Here is a 13,855-nt window from a genome sequence, read left to right as displayed (position 1 = left end):
GCTAATTCCCTGCCTTAAGAAGGAGGGACACATGGGCGCCTGGGTGGCTCAGTGGGTTAAAGCCTCTGCCTTCAGCTCAGGTCATGATTTCAGGGTCCTGGGATTGAGCCCCGCATCAGGCTCTCTGCTCAGCGGGGATCCTGCTTCTCTTCCTCTCTCTCTACCTGCCTCTCTGCCTACTTGTGATCTCTGTCTGTCAAAGAAATGAATAAAATCTTTAAAAAAAAGAAAAAAAAAAAAAAGGAGGGACACAGAGCCCCACTGCCTGCGATGCCTCATTTTTCTCTTATCTTTTCCTCTCACCTGTTATCACACAACCAGCTTCCAAAGAGATGTTATTTTTTCTCTTTTGTGATTGAAAGAATTTGGTTGGTTTGACCCCATGTCATGTCAATTACAGAACATTCTCTCTACGGTTAACACCATCCTCAGCAAGCCCATGTTGAGTACCTGGAAGGTGTCCCAACGTCAACCGACCAACCAGAGCTCACAGCTTCTGGATTCAGTAGAAAGATTTTCCCGAGCATTATGGTCTGAAGATAGCACTTTTTTGTCCATCAACCAAACGAATGTGCAGATGAGGAGCATGATAATAAAACCTGGCCATCCAAAACCCTACAAACAGAGCTTTGTTTTCTCAGACTCAGACCTCTGGGGCAACGTGGCCATTGAAAAGTGTGAGCTGGGAAGCCTGCCGTGGGGTTCGTCTGTTGTCACTGTGGCTTTCCCAACTCTCAAAACCATCCTCACCCAGGACAGTCAAGGAAAGAATGTTGCGAACAGCTTAGTGATGACAACCACAGTTAGCCACAATATAACCATGCCATTCCAGATTTCAATGACTTTTAAGAACATCAACCCTTCGGGTGGGGAACCACAATGTGTCTTCTGGAATTTCAGCCTCGCCAACCACACAGGGGGGTGGGATAGTAGTGGGTGTGAAGTGAGACGAGTTGATGGGGACAGTGTCTCCTGCATCTGTGACCACCTGACGTCATTCTCCATCCTCATGTCCCCCGACTCTCCATACCCTGGTTCCCTCCTGGAAATACTACTGGATATCATCTCCTACATTGGGTTGTGCTTTTCCATCTTGAGCTTAGCAGCATGTCTAGTGGTGGAAGCCGTGGTGTGGAAATCAGTGACCAAGAATCGGACATCCTATATGCGCCACGTCTGCATCGTGAACATTGCTGCCTCCCTTCTGGTGGCCGACATTTGGTTCATTGTGGCCGCTGCCATCCACGATCATTTTTATCCTCTCAACAACACAGCCTGTGTGGCTGCCACCTTCTTCATCCACTTCTTCTACCTCAGTGTCTTTTTCTGGATGCTGACTCTGGGCCTCATGCTCTTCTACCGCCTGGTTTTCATCCTGCACGACACAAGCAAGTCCATTCAGAAGACTATTGCATTTTCTCTCGGCTATGGCTGCCCTCTTGTCATCTCAGTCATCACGGTGGGGGCTACCCAGCCCCAAGAAGTCTACACCAGGAAGAATGCTTGCTGGCTCAACTGGGAGGATACCAAGGCCCTGCTGGCCTTCGTCATCCCAGCACTGATCATCGTGGTAGTGAACATGACCATCACAGTTGTGGTCATCTCCAAAATCCTGAGACCTTCCATTGGAGACAAGCCAAGCAAGCAGGAGAAGAGTAGCCTGTTTCAGATCAGCAAGAGCATCGGGGTCCTCACACCACTCTTGGGGCTCACCTGGGGTTTTGGTCTTGCCACTGTGTTCCAAGGAAGCAATGCTGTGTTCCATATTATATTTACGCTCCTCAATGCCTTTCAGGTAAGTTCTGCAGGGCAGGGCTCTCAGGAAGTATCTGAACCGGTGGGACAAATTAATGATAGAAACACAAACAGGGGTAGGAATGGGGAAGGATTTTAGTCCAGAGGAGGCCCTAGCCCTAAAGAGGGGGAATTACAAGAACCCAGTGAGATAGAAGGGACCCATTCCTCTGCTCCCATGGAACCTTATACCTCTTATCACCTGCATTATAATTTAGCCATACGCATGACTTACTTTGAAAAGCCCTAATAATACAAGTAGGAGGAAAGTCCCTTCCCTACACAGGATTTTTCTATTTACCCAACATTATCACGATGCCACTTATTATCTCCTAAATGAAAATGCCACTATTAAAACAAGTCATTTCTCCACTTAATTTCCACAAGCATTAAATGAGCACTATCTTTGTGAAGTCAGGGATAGCATCTGTCTTCCTTATCACTTTATCCCTAATATTACCTAGTGGTACAGTGTAGGTGCTCGATAACCATCTGGCAAATAACATGAATGTCAGGTGCCATATAGTATGTTCTCTAGAAACATTTGCTGAAGAATGAGAGAACGAATGCCCCACGTAAGGTAGACGTTCTGCTCTATTATACTAAAATGAAAAAGACAGACCCTTTGCTCTCTTGCAGTACATAAACTATATACAAGCCACGTTGTTAGAAGAGCTTTAGCAAAGGTACAGGCAGCAAGGAAGGAATGCTTAACTGTGATTCAACCACCAGGTGGGGGGTAAGCGTGGGCTCTCATGAGCTGGCGAGGAGGCAAAACAGACATGGTCCCAGATGCTCTTGCCAAAGCCGCACAAGACCTAACCTCTGCTCCTAGGTCTGGTTTCAAACTATAAGGCTCATGTCTAATGAAGTGTACAGCATGGCCTGACTAGAAGGGACCGGTTATTTTACCCGAGGCCTCAGGTCTGCATCATAATGACGTGAACACTACTGCAAATAGAAGAGGTGTATTCAGCTGCCCAAACAGCAAGCCCTCCAGTCCACAAGGAGGCAGGGATAAGGAAATAGAATAATATCCTTCTCACACGGTAACATTTAAGGTCCCCTGGTGTGGACCTACTACATCCCTTTTAACATTACTATCCACTGGAGTCATTCCATAAATACAGCTGTGGAAAGAGGTAGTAGAGATTCAATGCTAACAATACTTCCTATTTTGCTGGACAATAGGCTATGATTAAAATATCCTTCTTCCCAATTCTTTTTTTTTTTTTTTCAGGGATTATTCATTTTACTCTTTGGATGCCTCTGGGATCAGAAGGTAAGAACTATAACCGTTTCATGCTTCTAGAAAAGTCAAAGTACTTGTGGCATATTGAACTCACGATGGCTTCTTTTAAACAATGGTAGGTCCAGGAAACCTTGTTAAAGAAGTTTTCACTGTCAAGATGGTCTTCACAGCACTCAAAGGTTAGTCTTTCCTTTTAGAGACTTTTGAAAACCTCTCTCTCCACACCCAGGTTTAGCATAGATTATTACGCTGTTTTTGCTTTGGACTTGATTCTGCCTATTCAAGTCAGCCACAGAACTACCATTAAGATGCTTGCTGTCCCACATCTTTTAGTAGGAATCGGATAGCACAGATAATACCAATTGGAGGAAGAAAAAAAAAATACCAATTGGAGGTTGAAAATCAAAATTCACTGAGAAGAAATCTTCTGGGGAAATTTAAGGCACTAGAGAACACAATGTAAAGAATAGCGACGAGTATATTTTCCGTAATTCATCTTGGAAAGTAACCATTGCACTCAAACGTATTTGACTGTCGTCACATGTCAGAGGACACCAAACCCTATCAAACAGCAAAACATGCATTTGAAAGTTATTTTCCTAAATCTGATGAGAGTCCAGTATTTCCAAGTGGCTTTTCTGCTTGATTTGTTTGAAGTAGAAATTCAACGTTCGTCCAGGCTTTTTCATGGGAATGAGAGATGCAGACAATGACCACTAGTGGGCAGCAAATGAAACATCCTAGAGATAAAGCAGAGCTTTGGTTTAACATTTGCTTTGTAACTGTCTTTCTTCTCTTTTTTAGTCAACATCCCTAGGTTCATCGACACCAGTATTTTCTATGAGTTCTCCCATATCAAGAAGATTTAACAATTTGTTTGGTAAAACAGGTATGTAGTGACCTCTAGGTCACTCCCTAGAGCACTTACTTACTCTGGGTTGACTCAAACAAATTTGCCCTGATGGGGAATCTCATACCCCTACCCCTACCTTCCCACTCCCCACTTTATGACAATCACCAACAGCCTCATTTGGGCGCAGAGGTTAAATACAGGAACTTGCTTACATATTCCCAAACCACCAGGAGGCTGGTACAGAGGGCAGCTAATAATAACTTAAGGATAACTTCAGTGGGCAGCTAATAATAACTTGAGGATAAAATTTGGAGAATCTTGACAAGCCTGCGGAGAGCTGTCTGTCAAAACTCCATCAACTACAAAAATGAGAATTGTAAGTTGCTGGTCTTGTCAAACATGGAGTTCTTTGCTATTCATGCCTTTTTTTTTTTTTAAGATTTTATTTATTTATTTTTGCAAGAGACAGAGAAAAAGAAAGAGAGTGTACAAGAAGAGGGGAAGGAGGGGCAGGAAGAGGTGGTGCAGAGGGAGAAACAGGCTTCCCGCTGAGCAGGGAGCCAGATGCAGGACCCTGGGATCATGACCCAAGCCAAAGGCAGACTGAGCCACCCAGGCACCCTCTTTGCTATTCCTGTTAAATAGAAATAGGAAGGTCATGTTTATGGACTCGGGTGTAGCAAAAAATAGATTTAAAAAGGTCTACTATAGGATCACATGCTGTGGGCTCCTTTCCCCCTTTTTGTTTTCCTTTCCTTTTTCTTTCTTTCTTTTTTCTTTCTTTCTTTCTTTTTTCTTTTTTGGAGTGTGCTTGTTGTACACATTGATGTTTACAAAACTGTGCATAAATGCAGGAGGAATCACCCAAATTGTAGTCACTCCTATTCTATTAGAAACATGCACAGCTCAATCCCTACCTTGGCCGTATAAAATCAATAATGTTAATGACTTTGGGTCTCAGCTATGCTGGGAAATTGAAACCTCTGTCCACCATTCCCCTACCTCCAGGAAACTAAGTACCAGAATTGCTTCCAGCTTCTTGAAAATGAACTGGTCTCATAAAGGCAGAACCTAGAAATGTGTCAATATTCCAGACTAAGGCTTTTCCTGTAAAATCAAATTCAGGGGCACCCGGATGGCTCAGTGGGTTAATAAGCCTCTGCCTTTAGCTCAGGTCATGATTTTAGGGTCCTGGGATTGAGCCCTGTATCAGGGTCTCTGCTCAGCGGGGAGCCTGCTTCCCCCTCTCTCTCTGCCTGCCTCTCCGCCTACTTGTGATCCTTCTCTCTCTGCCAAATAAATGAATAAAATCTTAAAAAAAATCAAATTCAGAGAATGCCTATCAATTGCTAGAACTCCAGAGGACTTGGTGTTTGGGGCTTCGGTTTGATGCATTACTCATGAGAGTGGAGGGGCTTTCCTTTTGATGTTGAACGTCAGTGATTAGGCCTGCTGTGAAATGATCCGACCTTCAAGGGTAGAGGACCACCATGGCACTTGGCCGACACTGTCACTGGAACATGCCGACCATTTACATCCAAGTGAAAACCCTACAGAATGAGTTTACTGAATCAGAATTATGCAATCTGAGGCCCCCCAAAATGTGTTCTTTTTTTCTGAATTGGTCTGATCAAAGTTGGAGTTCAGGCTGTGTTCCTGAAGTCCCAGGGCCTGAGATTCCCAGTCTCTTCCATTGGATGTCCTCTCCAGGGGCATTCATGCAGCTCCGTGTTGGCCTGCTTGAGGAGCCCATAATCACTATAACTTTGGTTTATGTTGTCAGCAGCCCCAAGGGGCCCCCCAGGCAGTGATGGAAACCTTGTTAGCAGTGGCAGCTCACCAATCTGATGGTAGGGTGGGCACCGTGTCCCTTCCTCACCCAGCACCCCAACCCCACTTGGCCATGCTCAGTCCCTGCCTCCTGCTGATGCCAGCCCATGTGTGATTGCTCCATGGCTGCCCCCACCACCCCGCTGCACTTTTGTTAGTAGCCCCTGACCTCCACTTCTTTCCTGATCCTGCTTTTTCTTCTCCTTTAATTTGCTACTTTCTTTCCTTTTCTGCCTTTCGTCCCCTCCCCTTCCCCTCCCCTTCCAGCTCAGCCCTTGGACCCTTCCCAGGAGCCTCCCCAAGTCATGCCCACCCAAGGGGACCAGGGAGCTTCCCTCACTTGATGTCCCCAGGCCCGTGCATGTGGTGGCATGTGGAGGGCTGCCCATGTTCACATTCTCCCTGTCCTGTAGAAACCTGGCTGCTGGTTTGATCGGAAGTAGTTAGTGCTTGTCTTGTCGGCTGCCACGCATGCTTGAGAACAACGGCTGTTTGTTCTCTGGCCCTTCTGGGTCCTGGGAAGGGGGTGGACATGGGTTTGTTTCCAGGTATGGCAGAGCCTACCTGGCTCTCAAGCGAGAGCTCCCCTCGGGCCACATCGGGAAAGGTGCATGCCACCGTGATCATGAAGTCTTGCACTTAAGCCTGAGCTGCTGCTCTGTTTTTCAGGAACATACAATGTTTCCACCCCAGAGACAAGCAGCTCATCCCTGGAAAACACATCCAGTGCTTACTCCTTGCTCAACTAAGAACAGGAAAATCGACCCATGTGTGACTTCTTTAAAGGACAGTGGATATGCTCAGGAAAAAAAAAAAAAAAAAATCTTTTCAAAGCCATGGGTAAAATGTTTCCTCCCCAGGCTTTCTGGAGAAGATGCTGAAGAGACTCTCTCATTAGGGAAAAGAAGCTTTCTTTCCTAAAGACAGACTAAATGTAATTGCTACGTTTATTTGCTGCCCCATCCCCACCACTTGTGTGATACTAAATGTGTACAGTATTTAAGTGAGACTCAAAACCCCTGAGGCCCAACCTCCCTGTATTGTAAAATAGAATTTCAAAGAGACATTTTTCCTTGTCATACGTTGGGCACAAAAATAAGCTTTGATTCAAATAATAAGCACAAGGCTAGTACCTAGGAAATACTTCAGTGAACTCTCAGAAGGAAGGAAGGAAAGAAGGAAGGACACAGGAAAAAAGAAAAAATAGAGAAAAAGAATAAGAACCACATTTTTTTAAATTTCCATGTTAACATAATCATTCTGATACTGCAACATGGAGAATACAAAAATGGCTCAAAAACAGAAACTGAAATAAATCATGGAGAAAGTTTGGTATTTTCTTGATATTTTCTTAGCTACATCAGAAAAAAAATTTTTAAAGGCAGTGGGAAGAGATTGGGAGGAAATTGTAACATCAGCACGCTTGCAAGTGGATAATAATATTGACAAGAAATGCATGGAAGAAGATGTAATTCTCCTGATGTTAAACGCACACAGACATATGCTGGTGCATGTGAAGGTTGGAGCTCAGGACAGGGAGCAAGCAGAGGAAATGGGATAGCCACGCTTCACCAGATCCAAGCAGATCCAACTGCTAGTTACATTTTCTACCATTTATCAGAAAAGCCTTACCTTTTGGTTTGTTCCACTTTCTGAAGGCAAAAAATATATATTTTTTTATATCCATCACTTGCCAAATGTGACATATGGTGATCTAAATGTGATATATTGCACTGGAAACAGATCGCAACAGTTGTATATTGCATTTAACAGCTTTAACCAGGTACTTCTCTGTGCATCATAGGATAGATTTTCATAATCTTATGGCATTGTTTATCATTGTTGTTGCTACTGTGGATTTAGAGGCCCTTGGTGTGTGGTCTAGCCCCCCATGTATTAGCTCTTTCAGTCCTTAAGTTCCAAGACCAATATACGGTAAGAGTTTTGTATTGTCTAATTTGTGTTCATTCCAACCACTTGGAAATCCTCTGAAATGAAATGTTATAGTTGGCTACTCTAGGCTCCCAATGACACTTGACCTTGATGAGTAGATGGTGGAGCTTTCCCTGAGGATTTGGCTGTCTTTGAATTACGTGCAAGTGTGTGTGTGTGTTGCTGGTGGTGTGTACATTTCATAAAAATATAAATATTTATTAAAATATTACCCATATTAAAGTTAAGCATGTGCTGTAGCCACGCAACCATACATTCCAAATTGAAGTCTGATCCCAGAGACACAGTGAAATGGAATAAAAATATGGGGCTACTCAGGGAATGTGGGCCGTGTGGTCTTCGTAAGGACTGAGAACCAGCAGGGAACCAACCATCAGGAAGGTGGACAGAAGAGGCTGCGATGTAGCAACCTTTTGTTCATTGAGTTTTGAAGGAGTTTTCTTGTAACATTTTAACTCTTTAACATTTCTTCTTTTTATTTTTTATTTTAAATTCTACTTCTGCCTCTCTTTTCCTCACGGAGAGAAGCAGGTGGGGCAGATAGAAGTCTGAATAGTGTTTCAAGTAAATGAGCTGCTCATTTTGACACATTCACCAATGATGTAGACATCTACTCCCACGTTTGCCTGGAAATGGTCACAAAGGAAATGATGAAGCTATAAAATTCTCCAGGGATGGTCAGCTTGGGGCAGAAATCAGACCGAGGTGACAGAGCCGGAGGCTAGGTTGGAGGATCAATGGGATGAGAATTAGAGGTTTGAGAGAGAATGGCTTTGACCAATATGGTTCCTGGAGTGATCTCAAGGATAACGGAGGCAAGGTTATATAGTACAGTGTGTGAGCCTGGCCATCGTGACACGATAGGCCAAAGAAAGCGGAGCCTTCAGAAGGAGCTCCAAGATGACAATGGGACAAGAAGCACTGACCTTCCAGCCATGACAGTAGGGATCCTTTGGGAATCATTGTGTTGTGAAGGAACCTCTATAATGGCAGGAACCTTCGCAGCATTCATAGGATGTGGTTTGGCCCTTTGCCCACGTCCATTTACTGAGGCACGTTTCCTTACCCCCAGCACACGTGCGTGCACACACACACACACATGTGTGCACGTGGTTTCTAGCTTTCAAGCCACCACACCAGATCGAAATTCCAGAAAACCCATGAAAACAAAAACTTAGAGATGTACTTGCTCAACTGCAAGAGAGTTTAACCACTGCTGTTGGCCAAGAATATCCTAAAAGAAACAATAGAATTCAATATTGTGAAAAGAGAGCCATTCGTGAGTCTGTGAGGTCTGTGAAAGCAGGAGCCCTGCCTGGTCCTGTGTTCACAAGTTCTCCATCAACAATGACTGCAAGGATTTTAGCAGCAGATTTCTGAGGAAGAGGAGGAAGGAATGTCAGCTCTGATGGTGGTACAAAGTGAGATATATGGTCTGCCCTGCTTGCAAAGTGCTCAGTGCTTCCCCATGTGCCTGACCTGTCAGTGGCCAAAACTTAACTTGCATTAAAAGGCCTTCTATTAAGTCAGTTTCTTGCAAAGGGGTCTGTTCTAATGCTTCAGAGGATGTGAGGTGAGAGCGTTCACAAAGGAGCAACTAACTATCTGAGCTATTGAAATATTCTCTGGGAATATTGTTAAGTCCAGTGTGACACATCATGTCCTGAAGGAGTTGTGTCTGCCATCCTCCCCCCCCATTTCTTATAGATGGAAAAAGAGATAAATAAGACCCATGGGGTTTTCAGAATATAAGTTGCTAAGGTCAGAAATTAAGAAATACTGGAAAATTCTAGTCTTTTGTCATTTGTGTAAAAGAACTTCAGAAAGATCAGTGTAAGGAAGGTAAAAAATAATTATAATAATAAGTGATATGGGGATGAGAACGAGCATAGTGACTGTCAGTGTAGACCCAGGGGAGGGAGTTATTCTGAGGTGAGAGAAGAAAGTCACAACCATTGGAGAAGACAAAAGGAAACCAGCACAGTCCCAAAAATCCCGTGTAGAGGGAAAGCATTTGATCTGTGGCACATGAAGGTGATGTCAGACAGAAATTGTGCACCCCAAAGAGAGCCATGACCCAAGCCAATGGAAGTCTGCTTCCCTGAGTGCCCAAAATAAAGAAGGGGCTTACAATGGATGTTATCTTTCTTATGTATTTTTTTTTTTAATGTCTACGAAAATAGTGTCTCATCATTTGACAGATGTTAGCTTTGGAATGAGAGGCTATAGATTTCTAAAAGTGTGACTTGGGATATGAAATCATGTCATCATAGTACACCAGCGTACAGCTATGTGTCCTGTCCATGCTTATAACAATAAAATATCTAGTGAGATCTCATGAAGCTTTCTTTATATAAATTGTCTGCTCTGTAACGAGGCCGGTGCTGCTGTTCCAGGCTTCCCTACCAGAAATCCAACCAGCATTTAACTGCATTCTTTAAACAGTGAATGGCTGCTTCCATTCTCCAGGCATAGTGGGGAGGTAGTGAGGGCAGGGGAACCAGAAGCTTCCAGCTGAGCTCACTTGGTTGACAGCGCCAACATCTTTCCTCCCGCCATCCACACTCCCGTGCACCACGTGAAGCCTGGAAGGTTACAGGGGGTTGAAAGGAGGGACCTTGAAGCAACACTTTCAGGACCTAACTGTCCGGGAAACAAATAAACAGATATGTGTTCTAACATTTGTGTATGGCTTGGTTGGAATTTTCATGGACGGCTGAAAACAGAGCCCTGTGAGCTCTGCTTGCCACAGATTCTTTCTGCAACGTGGGTCCATATTTCCTGTTTTCATATTCTATTGCTGCGTAACATGTTTCCGCAAAACTTAGAGGCGTTAAACAGCACCCATTTATGATTGCATGGTTTCTGGGGGATCAGAAGTCTGTGCATGGCTTCACTGGGTCCTCTGCTCAGGGTCTGGCAAGGTGGAACTCGGGCTGGCAGTTGTGGATTCATCTGAAACCTGAGATCCCCATCCGAGCTCATTGGTTGTCGGGCAAAAGTCCGTTCTTTGGAGGTAGAGGACAGAGGTGCTCAGCATCTAGAGGCCATCCCCTGCCATCCCCTGCCATGTGGCCTTCTCTACAATGTTGTTCTTTGCTTTTTTTAGATTCAGCAGCAGAAATTCTGTGCTGCTTTGAATCTCTGACTTCTTCAGTTTCTTATCCTAAACTTTCTTTTAAAGGACCCACCTGATTGGGTCAGGCCCACCCAGGATAATCACCCTGGATGATTCAGGTGATTCAGGGGCCTTGATTACATCAGCAGATTCCTTCACCTTTGCCATATAATATATTCTAGTCCTGGGAGTGACGTGGTTGCAGGTCCTGTCCACAGTGAATCGGAGAGGACTACACAGGATATTTCATCAGATTGTTTAAACAAACAACATTAAGGACACAATGCTGCTCTGCAGACTCTGTCTGAGATGTTCGCTGTGACTTTGTGACCTGTAAACATTTCTTTATCCACAGCACTAATCACACGGAGAAGGGGCTCTCCGGCTGTACCACAAATAAACCCCGTGTGATGCAAATACTGTAGCCTTGAGTCTGTCTACTGACTATGCAAATAGGAAAGAAGTTACCTTTCCGAGGGGACGGCATCCAGCTCTGTGGGAATTCGGGGAAGGGGTACTGTTTGGAGAAACCTAATTTGTTCAGCTGAAAAGAGGCCCCCCAACGCCAGGGCCGAGGACCTTGCCCAGCCAGTGGACCTTGCCCCAGTGGTGTGTGTCTGGACTGCAGGAGTAGTCAGTCCAGGAGCTGACGTTCCCTGGATGCTCAGGCCAACGGATCAGAGACCGAAGGAGACAGGTGCCAGCCGGTCCTCTACACATTGTACTCTGACCACCCCCTCCTTAAAAATAAAGTCAAAATGCTGGCTTCCCATGAAATGCTGCCACCAGCAGCCCACAGGTCATGCCCGGTGCTGGGAAGGCTCCTCCCTAACAGACCCACACACCCTTCCTATGCTCACCTGGGTTGCAGTCCAGTCTTTGTCTGGACTTTTCTGCTCTTTTGCGCTGTTTTTGTTTTTGTTTTTTTCTTTGTAAGATAACATATACATCATTCAGAAGGAAGAGGTTTATTTTTGTATTTTGAAGAATTCCCCCTATCCAGGCTTCATGAAGTTTATACTTTCTTCATATAAACAGGAAGAAAAGCATGCTTCCCATGAATACTTTCTGTAACATGAATGCAGCTTTCTTTGAACTATTCAGTGACTCCGTAGAAGCTGCATGGTCTAGAGGAACAAAAACGTGGGTCACAAGCTTTTAAATTTTGAGTTAGCCACATTAAAAAAAAGTAAATTGGTAAAACCAATTGCAATAATAATTCTATGTAACCAAGTATATCCAAAATATTATCATTTCCAGATGTAACTAATGTAAGCTTGCTAAAGAGACATTGTACACCCCTTCCATTTTTTTTTTTTTGTACTAAGGGTTGGAATTCCAGTGTGTAGTTTACACTGACCAGACATCTCCATTGTCCAGCCACATTTCAAATGTTCAGTAGCCACAGGTATCTAAAGGCTACTGCATTGTACAACAGAGCTTTAAAGATTGTATTTATTTTTTTGTTGGAGAAAGAGAGCAAAAAAGGGGAGTGGCAGGCAGGGAGAGAAGCAGGCTCCCCACTGAGCAAGGAGCCCGATGCGGGACTCGATCTCTAGATCCTGGGATCGTGCCCTGAGCAGAAGGCAGACGCTTAACTGACTGAGGCACCCAGGTGCTGCCCATCAGAGCTTTAATGTAACCATCAGAGGGAAATGCCTTCTGCCATTCCGCCTTCTGTGTACTGACAGCATCGTTGGAGAATGAATTTAAAACAAGGCCTATACCACTCCATCCTAGCTGGTCTGTGCAGAGACCCTACACATACTGGGGGGTGGGGAGAGGGAGTTGTGGGTAGAAATCCATAAGGCCCCAAATACCTCTCTTCCATATGACCCCTGCCACCACCGTCCCCCCCAAGCTGGCCTGAAAGCCACACTATTCAAAACTCTCCTCTGAGGGGCGCCTGGGTGGCTCAGTGGGTTAAGCCGCTGCCTTCGGCTCAGGCCATGATCTCAGGGTCCCGCATCGGGCTCTCTGCTCAGCAGGGAGCCTGCTTCCCTCTCTCTCTCTGCCTGCCTCTCCATCTACTTGTGATTTCTCTCTGTCAAATAAATAAATAAAATCTTTAAAAAAAAAAAAAAAACTCTCCTCTGAGATTTCTGACAAGCATGGGGCATCTACCCCCCAGAAATCACAGTCCCACATCTTCTCGAGGAAGGAGGAAGTGTCTGGAATCACCGTTAGCCTTCTTTCTTGGAGAATGAGCTTACAGTCTCATCAGAGCAGTATGGCAGAAAGAAAATGGCTCCTGGAACAGAAAGACACGTTTCCTCACTCACCTGAGCCTTTCCCTACACACTCTGGTCTTTGCTCACCTAAAGAACAGGGATCATTCAAATTCCCACTCAAGGCAGTTGTCAGGCTCAAAAAGCACAGTTTACATCAATGGGTTTCTCATACTGTCACATATTATGCAAATAAAAGACTATTTCCAATCTCTCTTTGAAAGGCAGATAGAGGCTAACCACAGATAGCCCTGTGGGGCATTAAGCTCTGGTGACTCCAGTGGGATTCCAGGGGTCTTGTAAAGCCCTGGGCATCGAGGTGGTCATCAGGAGGACCCTGGATCAGGAAGGGGAGGACACAGTTCATCAGGCATCTATGAGGAAATGGAGCAGTCCTAAACAACTTACCGACTCTGCAGAGGTCCTTCAAGCCAATCTTGTGTGTAACAATATGATTTCTTTTACCAGGCCCCAAGCACATCTGCAGACAGGCCTCCACATAGACCCTCTGTGCTTCCTGCAACAGTCCAACCCTCAGAATCTGGGTCACAGGTCACGACTCAGCCCCTCACGCACACAGCCCAGATGGGGCACAGGGGATCCCTGCTGTTGCATGAGTATAGGAAGGCCCAGACCAGTCCCAGAACCCCAGGGGCCTTCAGAAGCCCAGGGGCTCCCCTGCAGGTCAACTTCCAGCTGCAAAGCCTTCCAGGCCCTTTGAGCTCCAGCCTGGAGACCAGATGGTCCTGGAGGATGACAGTTTGGGGAAGCAGGAAAATTTCACAAGTGTGATTAGAGCGTTCCCAGGGGAGCCCTGCTCTGAGGAA

At 45.1% G+C, this 13,855-nt stretch overlaps 1 protein-coding gene across 6 annotated transcripts in view; it reads left to right on the top strand.

Annotated features, from left to right (window-relative positions):
- ADGRF5 (adhesion G protein-coupled receptor F5) overlaps positions 1 to 10,020 on the top strand; it is a 98,081-nt gene extending 88,061 nt beyond the window's left edge. For 5 of the 6 annotated variants that reach the window (XM_044252387.1, XM_044252360.1, XM_044252377.1 and 2 more), the window contains 5 exons: positions 401 to 1,795; positions 3,035 to 3,076; positions 3,166 to 3,225; positions 3,851 to 3,935; positions 6,399 to 10,020. In XM_044252387.1, the coding sequence (XP_044108322.1) occupies positions 401 to 1,795; positions 3,035 to 3,076; positions 3,166 to 3,225; positions 3,851 to 3,935; positions 6,399 to 6,478 (1,662 nt within the window). In that variant the 3' untranslated portion in view covers positions 6,479 to 10,020. Of the gene's footprint in view, positions 1 to 400; positions 1,796 to 3,034; positions 3,077 to 3,165; positions 3,226 to 3,850; positions 3,936 to 5,682; positions 5,750 to 6,398 lie in introns of all 6 variants that reach the window. The other variant, XM_044252369.1, reaches the window with a different exon arrangement.
- Positions 10,021 to 13,855: the final 3,835 nt, after the last annotated feature.

The sequence above is a fragment of the Neovison vison genome, chromosome 1 (genome assembly GCF_020171115.1).
Source record: "Neovison vison isolate M4711 chromosome 1, ASM_NN_V1, whole genome shotgun sequence".
NCBI lineage: Eukaryota > Metazoa > Chordata > Mammalia > Carnivora > Mustelidae > Neogale > Neogale vison.
This window is presented reverse-complemented; position numbering and strand designations above follow the sequence as displayed.